Source organism: Nestor notabilis, unplaced genomic scaffold (assembly GCF_000696875.1).
Source record: "Nestor notabilis isolate BGI_N333 unplaced genomic scaffold, ASM69687v1 scaffold21459, whole genome shotgun sequence".
NCBI classification, from domain to species: domain Eukaryota; kingdom Metazoa; phylum Chordata; class Aves; order Psittaciformes; family Psittacidae; genus Nestor; species Nestor notabilis.
Genome location: NW_009945331.1, coordinates 2,611 through 22,891, shown reverse-complemented (window position 1 = coordinate 22,891; position 20,281 = coordinate 2,611). Strand labels below are relative to the sequence as shown.

Genomic DNA, 20,281 nt, shown 5'->3' with positions numbered 1-20,281 from the left:
ATAAGCATTTGTAAGGAGGTAGTTTGTGTGCAGCCATTGGCGTTAATAATTAATAATAATATTAATTAATAATAAATAAACTCTACAGGCTTTTGCCAGGTTCTCCTGATATTTCCTCTAAAATGAAGGGTCCATGCGGTGTGGAAATGCAGTCTCGTTAACACACCTGACCAGATGAGAACATAGTCTCAACATACAGCACAGAAAATCCTGTTCCTGCAGAAATCAGTGTCCAAATCCTACTGCTTTAATTGCAACAGCAGGTCCAACACTCTTGAATGATCCTGTCTGCTGTTAAGATGTTAATTGTGTTTTCTGTGAGCTAAAGCTTTTTGTTTGAAGGTAAGAGGAACAGAAGTTTGAGGGTAAAGTTATACCTCTGCTGCCCCAAGAGTCTGCACTAGGGGTGCTTTGCTTCTGCGCTCTCCAGAGAGAAAGGGGGTAGTGCTGTTTAGACAGCAAGTCTGTTTATCTCCTCGGTGTGGTGGGATGGGAACATCAGGATGCTTTGATGCCTCTCACATGGCATGTGGTTAGTGTCTGGCTGATATGTGGACAGAAACTGAGCCCCTGCTAACTCAAACTGCAGCCTGAGATACGCAGAAGAGAGCGAAGCCTCTAAGCCAGCTCTCCAGTGGGATGCAGCAGGCTGAGGGTCTGACTCAAGCTCTTCTTGAAAGGATTCCCCAAAAAGTGCTGGGGCAGAGACTGAGTCCAACAAAGGCTGACACCAGCCTTGCCAAAATCCTCCCTCTCAGGCTGTGGCAGGCCCAGAGTCGCAGCCTTGCTCTCGTTTCTTGGCAGGAAGGTTTGTTCAATCAAGGAGAAGATTGCTGGGGCAAGGCCCAGCATGGAGAGTAAACACTTCAATTGTGCCTAACTGTGCAGGACAAATGCTGTCAGTTGTGCCAAATTATGTGCAGAACTGCCACGGTCTGTTAAGAGATGCAACACTAATCACAGGCCAGGCTAGCAGTTTTGTGCTGCTTGGCTGGTGCAGGTTGCCCGAAGGGGAACAGCAGGACCATGTGTAAAGACCTCCTTGTAGAGCAGTGGGATGTAAGGGGAGGGATGGAGGAAAGGCAGTGTCTTCTGCCCTAGCCTGAACCCTTGCTCCGGCTCAGGGCCTCAAAGCGTGCCCAGAGGACATGGTCCTAATGGGTCAAAAGGTTTTTCAGCTGGATCAGAGAAAGACATTGAATTAGATGAGAGCCTGTAGGACTGGACGAGCACTGGTGTGGCACAGCGTACTCAGGGAAGGGAGACAGCTGGAGAGGACAAATCCAGCAAACACGGCAATGTCTGTAGGGCTGGGATTCTTGCTGGAAGAATCTGTCTGCACTTGAAAGCTGCTTGAAACAAAGGGGAGATTTGTTGGGACGTGCTGCTCCGTGCTCCAAGCCAGCACTGTTTTAATGCCCACTCTTCTGTCTCTGCTGCAGTGCTTCAGTCAGAGAAGCAGTTCCACGATGCAGCGAGGCGTAATGACGTGGCCAGGATGGAGGAGCTCATCAGGAGAGGGGTCGACATCAAAGCCAAAAACAATGTAAGTCCTGGGCTTTTCCACCTTTAAGCTGCAGGAAGTGGTGAAGGTGTATTTCAGAACTGCAACTCCTTAATGCTGCTCTTCTCGTTAGCCACTCAGTTGGTCAGAGCTGTAAAATACACCACCCAGTGCTAAATAGGACCTGTGGCAACTGAGCAGTTTCACACAGCACTGTCGTCCTGGCCAGACTGGAAAGTTGCAAGTGCTGAGGGAGGGTAATAATTTATGGCTCCCCTTGGAACCTGTGTGCCAGATACACGGGGCTGCACTGCAAGGTTTTTGATTTTGCCATCTCTGTACGCTGAGGCTTTGGGACTAACTCAGTTCCTGGTGCAGGGCTCTCCTTGTTGACCAGTAGGTTCTTGGAAACACAGGATTGCACCCGTCCCTACTGTTTCAATCTGCCCATCGATGGCCAGTGATATTTTTCATTCCTGTGCTGTTGTTACAGTCCAGAACTGGTAGAAGGTGACTAATACTTGTTCGCCTGACAAGAAAGCAAAGAGACAGAGGGCTGTGTCCAAAGAAAACCCTACATAGTGTGAAAAATGCTGGCTCCAAGGATGGCAAAGGAGATTTTGGCCTTCAGGAAGGCTGGTGGATACACATGGACTCTGAATACACTGGCATTCCCTCTCTCCTTCCTTCTCTTCCAGGCAGACCGGACTGCCCTGCACTGGGCCGCGGGAGCAGGGAATGTGGATGCCGTGCGACTGCTACTGGACCACGATGCCCCAGTGGATGATGAAGACAATGTACAAAGGCTCCCTTGCATGTCCTGCAGATGTGTTCTGTGCTGGGGGAGCACTGGGGACTGGTGCTGGGCTGGCAGTTACAGACATCACCTTAGCCCTGGGTGGGTGGCACAAGGCATCGCAGTGCTTGGGAAGCTGCGGCCTCCCTGCTGAGGCAGGTGCGGTGCCTTTCTGGAGCAAGCCTTGTTTTAAGATGTGTCTGCTCTGCTTTTTGGCCTTTTCCTTACATGCAGTGACCAGGAAGTAGGCTGGTAGAATCTGTGAGGTTTTCTGTGTAGCACGGTGGGGATGGGGGTGGCTGCAGTTTAGCTGCAAGTATCACTCTTTTCTTCTGCCCAGTTTGGAATGAATGCGCTTCTCCTGTCTGCCTGGTTTGGCCACCTCCGTGTCCTGCAGATCCTTGTCAACGCTGGGGCCAAGATAAACTGTGACAATAGGGTAAGAGAGTCTCCCTGTGTGGGTCCATCACGTGGCTCTAGAGAGTGATGGAGGGGCGAGAGGCTTACCTGTGAGCTAAGGTGACTGTATGTGACAGCATCTGCTGTGGGGACTGCCATCTCCACTTCTGCCTTATTCCTAAACCACGAGTAGTATTTGTAGCTTTAGAGGTTTACATGGCTTGTTCACCTCACGTGTGCAGTGGTGATGTGGAAGGTGTTACAGAAATGGGAAGCAGGTTTAGTGAATCAGCAGTCTTATTTTTAAACAGACCTTGGTTGGGAAGAGGAGCATTAACCCTTCAGTCATAACCTGCTGTCTGCAGCACAAGCTAGTTTAGCCCCAGAGGTGCAGGGAGGCGTGGAATGGGTCTTTGCTAACAGGATCAGCTTGTTAAAAAGAGACAAGAGACCGTACCTCAGTCTTGGACTTGTTAAATGAGTGCTTCTTTATCTCCTCTCCAGAATGGCAGGAACATGCTCCACTGTGCTGCTCAGAAGGGACACATCCAGGTGATGGAGTTCATCATGGAGGACCTGGAGGACATTTGTGTGGATAAAACAGACAAGGTAGAAAGGCTTTTCACACAGATGTAAAGCAGAATAAAAGTTAACAGCAGAATGAAAGTTAACAGCAGAATAAAAGATAACTATTTTTTAAGTGCAGCACTTTTCCTGACTGTGGACTGGGTTATTGCCCAAAGAATTACTATATTGCTTACATCAGATGGTCTAATCTTGTGCTTTCTGAGCCTTTCTTGGACTGTATTTCTTTGTTTCCTTTCAAAGATGGACAGGACAGCATTTCACCTGGCTGCAGAGAATGGGCAGCTGGAGGTGGTAGAGTTCCTAATTCGACTGGGTTGTTCTCACAGTGCCAAAGACAAGGTATGGGCATAAAACCACACACAATGGAGGTAAACTCCAAGGATTAGAGGATGTGAAAGTCAGGGAGCAGGACACCAAATGAGGTTTATGCAGGCAAACTGTCAGCAGTTGTATCTGTGGTTGGTTGTAGTATGTCAGGGCTTTTGTTCCCTATCCACTTGCAAGCCCTTTGCACCTCAGTCCATGTTGGATTTCTCTCCAGTGCTTTTCAGAAGGGACACACAGTGAGCCTGGTGGGCCATGCTCCAGTTAAGCTAGCTGGGTTCCTTCCCTCCTGCTGCACCTATTAGAAGACTGCTTCAGGCTACTGGTTACAACCTCCTTTTCAGTCACACTGGATATGCTCTGTATAAGGTTGTGGTATATGAACACTCAGTCCTGTGATACACATATGTATGAAGTGCTTTACTTTCAGGAAGAAAATACAGCACTGCATTTAGCTGCTAAAAATGGACACCTCTCTGTGCTGCAGAAGATTATAGATGTTGGAGTTGACCTTGATGAAAAGAATTTGGTAAGTATACTTAAATGAAATAAACCCCACAGCAGTTTTGCCCTTTCCTTCCCTAGAAACACTCTCCTGCCACAGTCATCAGGCTGAGCACTCAGTATTGACAGGAGAGATCTAGAGGACAGCTTTTATCTAACATGTATGTGTTCAAATGCAGGTCACAGTTGCACAGCACCAGTGAAAGGCAGCATCCTTCTTGGACCAATATCCAGTTCTAAAGTATTGCCTTTTCTTCTGTATATGCTGACCTTATCACTCAATTTAATCTCCATTTTTCTCCCTGACCCTTGTACATTCAAGCACCTAAATGGTTATTGAGTGTGTTTTAAACTAAACCTCACTATGCTTTATAGTATTGACTTAGTCACTGAACATATGGACCTTCTGTTTGAGATCTGAGAGATCTCTCTTTGACAGACCTGCTTTGGAAAATCATGTGGTTGGAACACAGTTAATGACTTAGATAGCAAATATTGGCTTAGTAACGTTGTTATTTATTCCAGGGCAAGCTCCCAATTGAGTTTATCAGTAGGTTTTTTAGTCTCATTTAGTTACTGTCTTTGAAAAGTGTATTTGATTGTGATTAAGATCTGAAAGAAAGGGGCCACCACCTTCTGTAGTGCTTCTGGTAGCATTTGTTTTCCCCCACATGAGCTGCCCTTTGTATAAACAGCAATAATCAAAGCAGATTAAACCTTCTGCTTGCTTCTGTTTTCATGTAAAGAAATGAGCTCCAGACTTCAGAAAGGAGAACTAGTGGTTGAGTTCCATGAGTTTCCAGGTCTGCCTGTGGCTGTGTCTGGGCTATTCCAGGAAAACGGCTTATCTTCATTGTCCATGTGAAATGCTCTTTTGTATGCTAATGGACTGAAAGGAAGAAAAGATGGTGAACATGATGTCTGCCTTGTGACCCATGGGCCAGCTGTGTCCACTGGCATAAGGACAGAGCAGTACTCTGACATGTCAGTGGCAGATAACTGTATCCTTTATTTTCCTAACAATCGAATGGAGATCCCTGGCCCTCAGAATTGGTATTTTAACGTGTAACAGGTTGAGGAGACAGGGTGGAGACCTCGTTCTGCTGCTCTGTCCGGTCCTTGTCTACAGAAACACTGCTTGTCTCCTTTTTTGCCTTGTCCAGGAAGGACTTACAGCTCTGCACATGGCTGCAGAGGGGGGTCACAGTGGCTGCGTGAAGCTGCTCTTGGAAGCTGGTGCCGATGTCAATGCCCGCACACAGGTTAGCTCCATGGAGGTGATTCCATTTCCAAACGCTAATGTGTGGATTTTTGCCCAGACCTGTGGCTCCTCGGGAGGGCACTCATTATCAGGTGAGGCCATAAGCACTTCACAAATAGTGCAGATGGCTTTGCCCAGAGGTGGGTGATGCTCCCTGGGGCTGGTTTGGCTGGAAGCAGTCTCTGCGAATTTGTTGGTACGTGGGCATGGGGCTCTTGCAAGAGAGAAGCAGGGAGATCTCTGTGGATAGTCTGTAACAACTGCAGCCCTGAGAAGAAGTCCTGACTAACACCCATCTCTTTTGACGTGCCTCTCAGAAGATGATGAACTGCCTTCATTACGCAGCACTGCATGGCTACCAGGAGATAGCCAGGATCCTCCTGGCCGCAGGAATCCACATGGATGCTGTTAATCACGTAAGTCCTGCTTAATGCTCTTACCACTTACAAAAAGGCAAAGCCAATTTGTGGAGCAGTTCAAGAGTACAAAGCAACTTCACAAGGACCAGTGCTGCTGTGGGGTCTGTGCTTATGGAGCAGTATCCCCAGTCTGCCTCCAGTCCAGGCTGGAATCTTAGAATAAGACACACTGGGCACAGCATGGTCCTCTCAGTGCCTGAGCTGTGCTCTTCCTAAGCACAGGGTCTTCTTTCCACAGCAAAATGCATCAGCGACGCACATTGCGGTGCTGCAGAACTTCCCAGGCATGGTGAAGCTCTTCATTGATGCAGAGTGTGACCTTGACATCCCAGATAACGTAAGACTGCAGCTCCTGGTCTTTGAAATGCGACCCAGTTCCATGGGGGATTTGATTACCTTGGGGACAGGGTTAAAGAGTGCTTTAAAATGGGGAAAACCTGGAAGCGCAACTTAGGAAACATGTGAGCTGTGAAATGATTCTGAGTGTGGCAGTGAGGTAACCACGTGGTGGCATTCAACATCTGCGCTGTGCCGTGTCCCTGGGACCTGTGCACAGCTCGTTGCAGTCAGGCTTTCTTCTCCTTGCTGGAAGCAGGTGGGAGAAATTTCAGGCCAGCAAAGATTCTGCACAGTGCTTGGGGGCTGAGATGGGAGGCAAGCCTGCGGGGAGCTGGTTCTCGCACCAGATTGCAGTTTTGTGAACAAGGGGGGTTGTGGAGCTTGCTTGTAATGTTGTGGTTGTATGTTCCTTCTTGAGTGATGTTCTCTCCTGATAACATCGTGAAATTGACACATTTTGTGTGTGAGTTTAGTTGTTTCCATTAAACAGTCCTGAGGTGCACACAGTTTGCAGCACCCACATTAATGCAGCTCTCTGTCCCAGGAACACAGAACTAGCACTGGTCCTTTCCTCTCTTGGCCAAACTATTTGCCTACAGAAGTTGTTTAAATAGCAGGAAATAATATAGTCCTATAAGTGACCCTAAGGAGCCTTATGGAACTGAAGAGGTTCATTCTCTAGCCTGAAATATCATCAGGGAGGCTTTCTAGTGCTGGTGCTAGGACAGACCAGTTCTGCTCAGCCTGAGGAACCCAACTCCAGTTTGAGGCAGCATGTTTAGCCCTCAGTTTAAAAAGGGATAGAGGGGAAGGGAGGGCAGAGCTGACAGGATTCGTACAGCACTTCCTCCTAGTATTGTTCTGTCCTATCCTTCCAGCCTCACGCTTGTCCTCCTCTAAAATGTAGTCCTTTCCCCCTCCTGCAGAGGCAGCAGACCCCCCTGCACATCGCTGCGGAGCACGGCAGGCAGGACATTGCTGAGATGATTCTCATTGCAGGAGTTAATCTGAAGCTAACAGACAAGGTAAACGTCTCCTCCACAGCTCAAATAGATTCTGTGGGGTCAATACGGATGGTCTTTGCCACTGTTGTCAGAACTTTCAAGGAAAGTTAATAGTAATATTAAAATCTGGATGTTCCCAGGGAGAAGGCCTTGAAACACTGCTGAGTAGTTATTTTGATGTGTTTTCCAGGAAAGAAGTGACTGTTTCTTAGGAAGGTAAAAAACAGTTCACACAGTGAGCAAACTTCTTCTTCCCAAAGTTGTTCTTGTTCCTTTTACTTGTGCTGTCATGCACATTAATAGCAAATATTATAGCACACAGGTTTTAATGGGCTAAAAGTATCTGGCTGGTATAGATCTGCCACTGGTGTCCAGGGCTTTTGCATTCTAATTAAATCAACCATAGTGTTGTCTGAGGAGCAGATACATGTATTATAGCAAAAGGAGTTCTAGAGGAATCAGGTAACTTGCATGCAGCCTGAAAGTGTGGTATGTGCCCAGAAAATGCTGAAGCAGGGTTGGGCAGCCCGTGGAACCACAGTGGGACTCAGCCCAGGGAACATGTTCCACTTTTCTGTGTGAAATCGGGTTTCCGAGGCTAGAAGTGTTCTCCCTGGCATGCCTGATGGCTGGGCTGGCTCGCTTTCCTTTGTGCAGCTTTCAAATCTTGTTCTTTTCTGCTATAAGCTTTTAGATACAGATACAAATCATCCCTGTGCAATCCCAAATCATATTCACGTAAGCAGTGTAATTACAGTTTTGTAGTCCCATCAACCTGTGCTTCTCCTAGGAGACCGTTTCTAATCATGTGTATGTGGAGCCTATAAAATTAATGAGGTTGTATAAATCACTTGAGTTTCGTGTGCCAGCAAACCTGCTGTGCAAAAAGCTATAAAACACTTAAGAATGTAGTCCTGAGCTGGTCCTTGGACAGCAGCACCCATGTTGCTGGGGGCCTAAGAGCACCCTGCCGTCCACTGAGGGTGGTAGGATGCTTTCCTAACCAAAAGAGATGCTCCAGAGCCTGGAAAAGGACTCCTCTTGCCCTGAAGGCAGCAGCTTCAAGCTAGCTCACATCCAAGGTGTGTGCCTGCAGAGAATAGGGGTCCTTCATCCCAGCTGGGGCATTGCTCAACAGGCCATGCTGCCTGCTACTACAGACTGCAGGGTGGCCATGGAGATTGTACCTCCTAAGCATGCAAGGTCTTTTCCAGCTCATTTTTCCCCTTCTCATTTCAGCAAGGGAAAACATCTCTGGATGTTGCTGCTCGAGGCAATCACATCAACCTGGCAGACATGATTATCAAAGCTGATCGGTTTTACAAATGGGAAAAGGTGAGCAGCATACATACCATTCCCTGTGCTTCCCAGGGCAGGTGTGGCTTTGTCCTCTCCATTGAGACACCATGTTACCAGCTGCCACAAGGAAAAGAAATGCAGCACATTCTGTGACAGCCTGACCTCTTTGCCATTCCCACAACATCTACTTAAGGTTTTCCTTATTTAAAACAGCCTCTGTTGCTAAAACCCCCCAGGCTGTGCTGAAGGAAACAGGGGGTTTCAAAGATTCTTTGGCAGCTGTTCCAAAAGCCCAGCAGAAGGGATTGGGATAGCATTAGCTCCTTTTCTCCAGGCAGAGAAACTGGGAGGCTGTGGAATGACAGGTACATCTGTAGCATCCCAACCAACACCCCTGTTCTGGCTTTGCAGGACAATCTGAACAGTGACTCTGACTCCTGGGTGGCAAAGCACTTGACCTTTAAGCAAGATCACAGGCTGGAAACACAGCACATCCGCTCGGTAATGTGGAGGTTGGCTACCAAGTACCTCAGACCTGGTGAATGGAAGAAGCTGGCACATTACTGGAAATTCACTGATGCCCACATTAGGGCCATCGAGCAGCAATGGACAGGTACAAAACACCATCCAGGTATTTGCCAGGTATTTTGCAGTGATTCTAGGAGAGAAGACTACAGTAATAGCAAAGCATGAAGACCACCAGCTGCTTTATTTGAAACAACCAAAAAACTAGGCCAAAAATTCTGGTTTTTATCAATGTGGAGTTACCTACACACTGGAATTTGTCTAGGAGTAAAGCACACAAACATGGGGGTTATCAGTTCATTGCTCACTCCTGAGGTACTTGCCAGACTTGTGATTTCTTGTTCTACAGGACAGAAGAAAGTTGGTAGTTTTATTTTTGTCTTTTAAGGAGCTGAACCAAACCACCAGTGAAGCCCCATAGGATTTAAGACGTACATTAGCAGAAGCAGGTTCTGAGTTTCACAAACAGGTCACTGCTGGTTTGGTTACTGGAGTTTCCACAATGCAAGGAAGGGGCTAAGCTATGCTCCGAGGGCAGAAAGTCTGTACTGCCATGAGAGACTGTCTGAGTTTCATGTGAATTAGCAATCACACCACAAGCAGGAATTAAGCTGTTACTTAAGAGCCTTCTAGTAGATTCCAAAGAGGAGGGAGAGATGAGGGGTGTCCAAACTCACCAGTTCAGAAATCCACTCTGATCAGGGCCTTGCACTGCAAGCACAGGATTTCACCTCTCATTTCACCTTGCCAGACACTAAAAGCTACAGAGAGCACGGCCACAGGATGTTACTCATCTGGCTCCATGGTGTGATCACAGCAGGAGAAAATCCAGTCAAGGGGTTATACGAAGGCCTTGTGGGGATTGGAAGAAGAGATTTAGCAGGTAATACTTTTATCTTCCTTCAAATAATGCACACTGAGCACTACCTGAATTCTGTGGTGACACAGTATATATGCAGAGGAAAACTAAAGCCAGTTCACACAAGCTGGAAGTCACCCTGCCCCTTGCTACCACTACATGTCATTTCCTTCTTTTCCTTTTATTTTAATAATGCATCCTGCCACAGCATTATATTTTCATAGCTCATCCAGTTCCAACCCCTGTCACGGGCAGGGACACCTCCCACTAGAGCAGGTTGCTCCAAGCCCCTGTGTCCAACCTGGCCTTGAACACTGCCAGGGATGGGGCAGCCACAGCTTCTCTGGGCACCCTGTGCCAGCGCCTCAGCACCCTCACAGGGAAGAGTTTCCTAATACCTATTGTAAATCTCCCCTCTGTCCTGTCCTTACATGCCCTTGTAAAAAGCCCCTCTCCAGGTTTCTGTGCAGCAGAATATTCTCTTTTTTTACAGAAAGCATTCGGAAAAAAGCAAACGCAGACTCTGCCTCTCCACGGAAGTGTGTAGCAATGTAGCACCAGGAGGGCACCAGCAACTCCTTCAACAGCTTGTCCTCAAGCTAGAGGAGAAACACTTGCTGTGCTGCTGATCAGGAGGCAGCTGCAACTTAAGGGCTTCTTGTCATGTGCAGCTGGCTTCACTGCTGCTTCCCTCCCTGGAATGGGGAGAGCATCAGCAAAGCCAACAGTCTGAAATGCCTCTTTGCACAGGAGGGAGAGTTTTATCAGCTGCTGTGTATGGTCTGGGTGCTGTAGCAGGAGCTCAGCGAGCCAGCCTTGCTTCTCATACTGTGAGCATCAGGAAGTGCTGTGTTACTGTAACTGGTTTACATCTCATTTTTGTATATAAATTTTAATTGTCAGTTTGTAAGTTATGGAGGACAAAGCCCGTGGTTTCAGGAGTGTTCTTTACTTACCCTTTTTTGGGAGGTGTCTACCACTTGTGTCTTAGATGTGTTCAGAATGTCCCTGGTAGGGCAGGAATTTAAGAAGAGTCAAGGCTCTCCCTTGGTCCTTTTGGAACCATGAGGCTTGTGATCTTTAACAGAAAATTTCAGAGAAGAACATTAACATACACTGTTTACAAATGTACATTAACCTATACATACTGTTCATAAATCAACCAGGTAACTTCCTTAATCTGTAAGTTACAGCTTCAAAAGTGTAAGACAAGAGTGGTCATTGATTATCTGCACAGCCTCTGAGAAGGACATAAGTTTTCTTAAATACTTATTTAGCATGTAATACTTTGTATTTATTTTTTACAGTGTTTCAAGGGGAAGATAACGTCTGTGTTTTAATAAATCCAGGTTTTACCCTTAAATTTGCAAGTTACATCTTAGTTATTATTAAGAAAAAGCTACGTAATTCTTACTTAGAGCTAAACCAACACAAGCTTATCATTAAGGTTTGAGGTGGATCCAAGCTTTAATGTGCTGGTTTTCTTCATCATCTCCAGAGGTGGGCTGTAGAGGCAGACCAGGACCAGCATAAGTTACAGAGCTGTTCTCTTGCAGTCAAAACAAGAGACCCTTGCTGAAAGTGAAGTTTTATTGAAAACCATTTTTTAACCAGCGAGAAAGTTAAAAATTCAAATGCTTTATTTCCAATAGAAACAACCTAACTTACAACACAACATACAAGGCAAATAAGTGATGGCAACAGTGTCACTTAAACGAAATATTCAACAAAAATATATGTTGGCCTCTAAGTACACAACCTGCATGTGGCAATATATACAGCTGAGTGAAGAGTATAAAAAGAGATCCTGTTCTGCTGAAGAACATGATAGTGAGGACTTTGGTAGCAAAAAGTGTCTCTGTTTTTAAAAGTGTAGTCTTCAAAGAGGCTTCCTTGAACTCAAAAGACTAAAAGTTACACAGCTCTATCCCATTGTACTGCTGGAGGCTACTGTCCACAAGCAGATCACTGACTGATCCTGCTGGAGTCACACAGTGATAATCGGCTAACGCAAGGGAAAGGGCAGAGTGGGAACAGTTGCTTATACACAGGAAGACCACGGAACTGTTTCCTCATTTTCACCAGTGCTCCAAAACCTACTGCTCTTGTTCATTGCTGGAGTGAAGGCTGATCTTCTGGACTTCCAGCTCTTCCGCGCTGACCATGGAGGGATCGATGGCTGCGTATCGGGTACCATGGAACTGCAGTAAATGGATCTGTTGAACACAAAATAATGCTGAAACAAGTGTAGAAGCACAAGGTTTTGGTAAAAAAAGAAACATTCCTTCTGAGTAATTATTGTGAGGATGAAGTAATGGCTCTTGAGTATGAGAGGACAGAGAAAACGGGCAAGAGGTGAATCCCCAAAGCCAGTCCCCATGAACGTGACTACTCCCATCCCTGCATTCTATATCAGCAAGCCAGGAGCAGAGCTCAGGCAAACCAAGGGAGAAAAGCCAGCACTGAAAAGGCATTTCCTATTGCTGTGCACATCAGCAGATCCAGTTTGAATGCAGACACTCACTTGAATATACAGGTTGACCTCAGCGCTCCTGCAGAGATAGGGGAAGTTACCTCCTGTTTTGAGATGAGCTCTTCTAGCATTCGGATAAAGTTTATACATTTCTTCCTTTGCTTCAGTTGAAAGCGCACTTTGGTCAAACACCTGCATAACAAGTCACAGCAGTTATGTCTGAATCCCAGATTTTGATTATTATATCAGACTGGATGTATGCTGCTCCTGAAAGCAATTCTCAGCTTCTCTGTGGAACAGTTGTTCATGAAACAGAAAACAACATGAAGGCATCAGAAAGTGAACGCTGCCATACATAAACATAGGATTGTGTTATTGCACAGAAAATCCAGTTCATAATTTGACACACACGAGTCCTGGTGTTGGCCAGTCAGAAGACTTATCTAAGCATGAAGTTACGTGCTGCCACTACTTACTGAGTTACTAAGAGAATATCCAGACCCCACCTGCCAAGGGGAGGAAACAGCATTGAAGAAAAACACACAAAAGGATGCCATTGAGATTAACTTACATCCATGATGGTTACAGGGATGTCCCGAATTTTATGAGGTTCTACATAGGAGTTCTGGCAATTGAGGGTAAGTCTTGAGGCAAGCTCACTCTGGCCCAGGCTCTCCAGCTTTCAGTAGAGAGAAACTCTGATTAACACCATTTTTCACTGCAGGAAGTTAATGCAATATTAACAACAGAGCCAAAGAGAAGTTAGTTTTACAGCAAAACATGCCTGTGCTTCAGTTGAAGATTAGAGTTCCAAGTTAATACTACTCTGCATGAGACAAATGCTTAAAATATGTTCCATTAGTTGCTCCTGCCTCTGGAGCGTGGTCTACAGACATAGGCCAGCACCTTCTCCTCTGCCACCTCAGTTTAACTTCCTCTCTTCTGAGCTCCATAAACAGAACTGTAAAGGCAGATGGTTGCAGCACAAGGTAAAGTGCTGGGGCTGTGACAGCATCTGCTCAAGATCCATCCCTTCCTCCTCCCTCCTGGGTAAGTAAATGAAGCAAGCAGCAGAAGGATCTACAACCTCCTGCTAAGCAAATCTACCAAGATTGACATCACAGCCATGAGAGTGCACAGGTACCTACCCTGTCCACCATGAAATCGATCCCATCGGCCATCTCGGGATCTAGAGGACCAGATGCAAAGTTCCCAAGGACAATTTTTTTCAGCATGAAAGCAGGCATCAGCCAAAAGCTGAAACAGAAACAAGATGTAAGGGTCTTCAAGCACCCAGGACCCCCATGGTAACATGCTTTGTTGTCAGCCCTCCCTTTCCTGGCATAGACTTCGTGCTTTAACTTCAAATGAAGTCCTGAAGAAGCTTCAAGAGCAGAGAGGGAAAACCTGGCAGCGAGGTGCTTGAACTGCTCTGGGAAGCTGTTAAGTCTTACATTGCAAACCTGTATTTTAAACATGATGAATATCATTCTTCTCACCCTGAATGGCCTTGCTAGAAAACAGGCAGTTGTTAAATCTGACCACACATCCACAGGGGATCATGGAATGGCTCATCTGACAAATTCCACATTCCCAATTGTGAACATTTCCATTCTCCTTGTGATGTGGCTTCAAAACTCATAAGAATTCCATGCCACACCTCCCTCACCCGGGCTGGAGACAGGTTAGAGCAGCAGGACACTTCATCACAAAAAAGTTAATGCCATGAATCTGTTTGTCTCAGCCTTGCTTACCTGTTTGCTGTCCATGTCTGATTGAAGATAGAAGTGTCGCTAAAGGAATTGCACAGGATCAGAGACTGAACTCTGGGAGATTTGTGTGTGTATTCAGCAAACTTTTGAGCCAAAAAGCCTCCCAGAGATGCTCCAAAAAGGTGAACCTGGTTCAAGGAAAAGAACCAAAATCAAACAGATCACATTTGTGAAATAAGTAACCTCCAAGCACAAGGTTTCATTACAGAAACAAGTCATTGTAGTTTTACCCTGTCCTCATGACCCATTTGTTTAAAGAATCACTCTTCTATTTAGCTTCTGGGTTTATGCATGAAATAAATGAGACCAAGACTGAAAGGAGGAGACATTTCCAGACTGCAGGTCCAGTGTCTGTGTGCTCATCAAGCTCAAGAAAAATGAAAAGAAACATTTCACTTTGGCTTCAACAGTTATCCCAAACCAAGCCACTTTGTTGTGGTATCCTGCACTCCGGGAGTTCGGAAGGATAACTTCCACAGGATCACATGAAAACCTGAAGTTACCCAGTTTAACAGGCCTAGAACAGCAGCTGAATTTAGGCCAAGTACAACAATTTTCAAGGGTACCCACCTTTAAAAAGAAACTAGTTTCAAATGTAAAATTGCAACACAGCCTCTTTATTTCTAGGCTACGTTTTTGTGTCATGTTAAACACTTGCTCTTAAGTGAGACTCTCAAACATTAGGTTTTTATTGCAACTCCACATCCATTTCCCCACCCCTGAGCACTCACTTTATCCAGCTGAAGGTGGTCTAACAGTTTCCTGAACCCATCACAGAACTCAAGGTGATCCCAGTACACCGGATACTGCAACTGAAGTAACACACAGTTAGAAAAAGGCCATCTCAGATCAGTACCTATGAGCTGCGTCCTCAAAAGTCACACCAAATCTCACAGTAAGGGTTTCAAGACAGCAACCTGCCTCGCCTGTATCATGAGGCTCAAGCTCCTCAGCAAGGTCCCTCCAGCCCAAGGGTGTGAACACCTCCCCTTTGCTGGCACAAATAGATGACAAGGTACCACAGAGCATGTTTGTTGGGGAAAGTGCAGCTTTGCTTCATTCTGTAATCAGTGAGGAGAGGCTGGAATGACTCTTCAGTGATTCTGTGGCATCAAAAGTTGGCAGGCACAGAAACTGTGAACTGCTCTGAGAGTGCTCCTGAAGCCAGGCTGTTTAGCAGAAATAATGTTCAAATCAATCATTTCAGTCCTGCTCAGGAGCTGAGAAGCCACAGAAGAGCTGTTGGGACTTTAAGGAGTGACTTAGCATGCCAGCCAAGAACCACCATCCCTAAGGAAACATGGAAACCCTGAACTAACCCATGTATTTGCCTCCTGGCTAATGAAGATCCAGCTGGAGGCAAAAATGAGTGGTGTCCAGGGCACACAAGGGAAAAACACACTGAGAAGTTAACAACATGTATGCACAAGGCTTTGGGTAAGTGCTGATGTGGACATAGAGCAGATTTCAGCCTGGATCTGCTGCACACTCTGGAGTGCATCTCAGCATTGTATTTTTTGTAGCTTCCCTTAGTCAAAACCGAGTTCATCTTCATTATCCAGCCTCTCAGCACAAGTACGCTCACTTTGACACAGGACTGGGAATACTCACAGCAATAACTCTGTAGCCCCATCCAGTCAGTGCCAAAATCTGCTGGAAAAACACATCTGCAGTTCCACTTACAGGAGGGAGAAATATGAGCGGGCAGCGAATGCTCCGAGGCCCCGCATCATACAGCGACCAGACTTTGCTGTCATCATCGTCTACTATTATCTGGAAGGAGAGAGGCACGGGGAGGGGAGAAGAAACACACCAGACACATGAGGTTCTTCAGCCAGCTTCCAGCATTGCTGCTCTACTGTGAGGGTGCTGAGGCCCTGGAACAGGCTGCCCAAAGAAGTGGCGAATGCTCCATCCCTGGCGGTGTTCAAGGCCAGGCTGGACAGAGCCTTGGGCGACATGGTCTAGTGTGAGGCATCCCTGCCCATGGCAGGGGGTTGGAACTGGATGTTCTTAAGGTCCTTTCCAGCCCAAACCATTCTGTGATTCTACAAAATTTGTCATCTGGTAAATGTTGTAATCCTCAAGACCCCTCTGAACGAGATCATCTTCTGCCCTTTTTCACAACCTTCTCCAAAGCTGTTTACTAACTGGCACAACAAGGTTTACGTGGATACAGCTGGAGCACAACTGTGGCCATGCACTGCCAGACCAAATGTGTGTCCTGACATCAGCTGGATAATGAACACAGCACCTTCAGAAAGAAGCCTCTGTGCCACGGCCCAGGAGAGACCCAGGAGGTCAGTTCAAGGTATGGAGAGCAGCAGCCATGGGCTGGCAGAGCACTGCCCCTGGGGGCAGCTTTTTAAACAACCATGGACATTTGCATTCACTGGACATTACAGGTCTGGATACACACAAGTTTACTGAATTAAGCAGTAACACCACAGATTATTGATCTGAAGCAGTTACAGCTGGCTGCCAGAAACAGAGATGCACACAGCTCCCAAAGCAGCACTGCAAAGCTGACCTGGAAAGAAAAGTGCTTCCATCATCTGGCAGCACCTTGGGAGCAGCTGGAGTGCCCAGGACACATGGTTGGCTGAAGCAGAGTATTCACATGCCAGCTGCCATCCTTAACGGGTAGTTCCTCACACAGTGCCCATCTCAGGCACAATTAGTATCCTTAAAAGCATAAGAATTAGGTAAAAGCCTTGTTTTCTAGCTGGATCCTGACTTGTTTTTACAGGGCCTGTTCCACCATCAAACTGTTTTGATTATTTAGGATTCTCTTTCAACACTCCACAACCCAGCCAAAGCTCAAACCAGATCAACAAGCACAAACCTCTGGGAAAAGCCTGTGTCACACAGTGGGAATTCATCTCCTCTGTACCAAGATTTGATAGCTTTTTGGACAGTAACACACAAGCACAATTTGCTTTTTCATCGCAGCAGTTAAGCTTCTCAGGGAATCAGAGGAGAACAGCACATCACAAAGCTGATTTGCTTGACTAACAGATCTGCTTGTAATAAAGCCAGTATTTCAGGCTCTGGGAGCATGTGAGACATCACATGATATTGTTTTGTAAAGTCTCTATGAAAAAAAAGCAAGACTGCACAGCAGAGCTTCCACACCACTGAAACCACTCAAAACCAAGCCTTGTACAAAAGCCCTTCCACCCTCCAAAACAGCCCTTTGCAAACAACTCCAGAGCTCCAGCTGTTACTCCATCAGTAATGTTGGATCTGAGCATCTGTTGGTGGCTACTACAAAGTTTACCTTTAGGAATACTCCTTGGAATCACCAAACCAAAGTTAATTCACATCAAGAGAGCTGGGGCTCAGAGACGTTTTCTTTCCTTAAGCCCAGACAATGAATCAATGAGTTTCAACAACTGTTTGATTTGACTTCTGGCCACATACCGTGTGGTTTCACTCCAGCTCCCAAACCAGGCCAAGCACTGTGCAGGCAGACAGCAGCGTGGGGAACTGCTGAGCTGGGAGGTCACAGCCTTCTGGATTTGGTTGATCAATCAACATCGCTACAGTTTACAACAAGGGTAAAATCTGCTCTGCACCAAAACAAGGGGCAGAACTTCCTGCTTGAGTTCAGCAGAGCCAGAGTGTCCCTTGCTGAAGGCTTCTAGAAAGAACTTATCTAAGACAGGAGCAGTGTATGCAAATAGTGGCTCACAGGCAAAACTAAAAACTTGGATTAAAAATGTTATTTTCTGTGCTGCATTTCCTGTATCTGAGAAGAGCCGGAAGGGTGATGGAGCTGTGCATTTCCTGCTCCTGTCAGGAGGAACATCTCGGCCCCTTTTAAAACAAACTGCTCCAGCTCTGCTTCCTTAGGCTGATCTGACAGCGTAACGTGTGCTTACCGGCAGTAATGATGGGCATTCCTTCCTCTGTCCTGCACATGCTTTTCCTATACTTCTGGGGGGAATAAGTATTCCTAAAGACTGTTTTAGAAATCAATTACATCTTCAAGTTGTGCTTTGTTTCCCCTTCTCTCTCCAGAAACCAGGACTAGTTTGCTTATTTCTACCTTCTACATACCCCACATGCATCCCTGTGTCACCATTAGACTCGGGAGGATAAGGTATTCCCTAGCCTGAAGGTCACCAGCAGCTTCAGTTTACGCATGTCCCTGTTTATGAAACCCCAGCAGCAGCTGAAGGCAGCAGCCCCGGGCACTGAGCTGCGGTGTCACGCAGTCCCCCGGGCAGCAGGAGTGTGTTCTGCTGTAACCACAACCTCCAGCACCTTTCATTTACCATACTGCACCCCAGAAAGCAGTGTCTCAGAGTGTCCACATGCCTTTCTCAATGTAATACCGTCTCCTGGGTTTCTGACTTGCTGAGGCACTGCCTGAAGGCAACAGCACAGCACAAACAGACCCAGGACATCCAGTACTGGGCAGAAGCAGAAAGAAGCTGCACAGCCAAAGCCGAGACAGAGCATGCACAGTCACAGCAATGCATCTCTTATTCACAGAAGGCACAAACTGACAAAAATGAATGAGAAACCCTGAACAGAAGAACCAAAGCCCCTCCATAAAGGTAGTTTCTTAGAGAAAGCTACACACCACTTAGTGGAAATAATGCTGGGCATATGTAAGGATTGTTCCTTAGGTTTGGGGTGCAGTCCCTTCTGAGTGGCCCAACTGCAACTAACTTGCTGTTGAAAGAGGTAATGCTGCTCTTGCTTCTGCTGCCAGCACCATCCCTGTGTTCTCACAGCCACCCAGAGATTAGGAAACTGAACCAGCTGGAGGTCAGCTTAGCCCAAAAACAAACTATAGAACACCCCCAAGCTATACAGGTCACTGACTCTCAACAACTGTGTGGTAGGAGGAGCAGGTCAGCATGTAAAGGCAAGACTGTCCTTCAGGCTGGCAGGATTCTGGGCTGCTGCTGCAGGGTAGTCCCTAACTGCAGCCCCACAAGCCTTATCTGCAACAGGTATGTGCAAGAGTTGCTCCAGGGCAGGAGCTACGTACTAGTGCTGCACTCCATGCCCTCTGCCACTCATCATATATAGAGCAGAAGGTGGAGCACTGCTCACCTCAAACACTCTCCTGTGGTTCAGCGAAAGGGAGTGAAGAAATCCAAGTGAAAGGAGAAAGTGGTTGGGAAGCGTGATTAAGCTGAAAGGACACGCAGTGGAAGAAACCATACGGTATTTTCCACCATGGTTCAGACACACTGACACTCTCAGGAACAATGTGTAGGGAGAGCAGAGCTGGCTCTGGCAGCACGGCTGTGTGGTGGCTGACCAGCTGCCCTGGTGCTCCAAGGGAGGCCCTGCACATGGTCCCAGCACACCCCAGCTCCTCAGTCTCCTCCTTGGGCATGGCTGGAATCAGGATGCCAGATACTGCTGCTGTGGCTCACAACTACGAGCCTCTGCTCCTCACCACCACATGCAGAAGTGACCTCCCAGAAGCATGTGAAAGTTTAGGGCATGCTTTCATTGACTCACATGACACATGGAACAATAGTTCAGGAGATAAACCAGGTCACCAGCACAGCCACAACTGTTCTACATTAACCAGTCTCCCCCACCACAAACAAGAGGAGACATTTCACCACAAGACAATGATGTCTGTACATACCTTTTTAAGGGGAACCGTGCTTCTGAACCAGTTGTAGTCAGGAGAGACTTTAATCTCTCCCATGATGTTTAGGAAAAACTCAGATTAGGTCAGCCTGAAAGAGAGAGACAAAGTTAGAAATCAATAAATCAGTACAATACCCACAAGCTTTACTGGAGACAGCACTCAAAAGCTGGGCCATGTACATAAAGCATGTGCAGGGTGAGTTTGCTCTTATCAGTTGGTTGTACTGCCTCTGACTCACATCAAGTTGACTTATCCTCAGTGTTCATCCCAAAACATTTAATTATTCTCCCAAGAGGCAGCCACCTGAGTACTTTAACATACCAGCCTGATTGTGAAGTGATTATGCTTTTGTAACAGTTACAGAGAAGGACAATAATGTTGCAGGCTGAGAGTAGTTTAAAAGCCTAGAGCATGTTTTTGACTTGGTTTTGATTTATAAAGCACTCCAAATTTATATCTAATAAATATTTACACAACTCACTCAGCAGTTCACACAACAGACTTAAGTCATTTCATGAACCCACTGTCTAAGCATTCAGACCACATTCTTCCATCTCAATGTAACTGACCCAAAGGGGTCCCAGCTGAT

At 46.5% G+C, this 20,281-nt stretch overlaps 2 protein-coding genes across 4 annotated transcripts; one reads left to right on the top strand and one right to left on the bottom strand.

Annotated features, from left to right (window-relative positions):
• Positions 1-1,450: 1,450 nt before the first annotated feature.
• Positions 1,451-10,376, top strand: ANKDD1A (ankyrin repeat and death domain containing 1A). Its single transcript, XM_010022832.1, has 14 exons — positions 1,451-1,546; positions 2,203-2,301; positions 2,641-2,739; positions 3,204-3,308; positions 3,528-3,626; positions 4,042-4,140; positions 5,279-5,377; positions 5,694-5,792; positions 6,034-6,132; positions 7,061-7,159; positions 8,378-8,473; positions 8,849-9,050; positions 9,714-9,845; positions 10,315-10,376. Exons 1-14 carry the CDS (start codon positions 1,499-1,501, stop codon positions 10,374-10,376), a joined length of 1,437 nt encoding a protein of 478 aa, XP_010021134.1. The 5' UTR covers positions 1,451-1,498.
• Positions 10,377-11,397: 1,021 nt separating this feature from the next.
• SPG21 (spastic paraplegia 21 (autosomal recessive, Mast syndrome)) lies at positions 11,398-19,782 on the bottom strand. Of its 3 annotated transcripts, XM_010022829.1 has the most exons (8): positions 19,687-19,782; positions 15,678-15,839; positions 14,798-14,878; positions 14,049-14,194; positions 13,443-13,551; positions 12,866-12,973; positions 12,346-12,486; positions 11,398-12,037 (listed from the first exon to the last, which is right to left on the bottom strand). In XM_010022829.1, exons 1-8 carry the CDS (start codon positions 19,747-19,749, stop codon positions 11,918-11,920), a joined length of 930 nt encoding a protein of 309 aa, XP_010021131.1. In that variant the 5' UTR covers positions 19,750-19,782; the 3' UTR covers positions 11,398-11,917. The 3 variants fall into 3 exon arrangements, with proteins under 3 accessions (XP_010021131.1, XP_010021132.1, XP_010021133.1); XM_010022830.1 differs by lacking the exon at positions 14,798-14,878 and having other exon boundaries at positions 19,687-19,749; XM_010022831.1 differs by lacking the exon at positions 12,346-12,486 and having other exon boundaries at positions 11,399-12,037.
• Positions 19,783-20,281: the final 499 nt, after the last annotated feature.

Excerpts from the sequence above, each read along its gene's own strand:
- SPG21 (XM_010022829.1), bottom strand. The coding sequence starts at position 19,749 with ATGGGAGAGATTAAAGTCTCTCCTGACTACAACTGGTTCAGAAGCACG. Across the intron at positions 15,840-19,686 it reads GCACGGTTCCCCTTAAAAAG|ATAATAGTAGACGATGATGA; the intron begins GTATGTACAGAC and ends CTCTCCTTCCAG. Across the intron at positions 14,879-15,677 it reads GGGGCTACAGAGTTATTGCT|TTGCAGTATCCGGTGTACTG; the intron begins GTGAGTATTCCC and ends GTGTTACTTCAG.
- ANKDD1A (XM_010022832.1), top strand. The coding sequence starts at position 1,499 with ATGGAGGAGCTCATCAGGAGAGGGGTCGACATCAAAGCCAAAAACAAT. Across the intron at positions 4,141-5,278 it reads ACCTTGATGAAAAGAATTTG|GAAGGACTTACAGCTCTGCA; the intron begins GTAAGTATACTT and ends TGCCTTGTCCAG. Across the intron at positions 8,474-8,848 it reads GGTTTTACAAATGGGAAAAG|GACAATCTGAACAGTGACTC; the intron begins GTGAGCAGCATA and ends CTGGCTTTGCAG.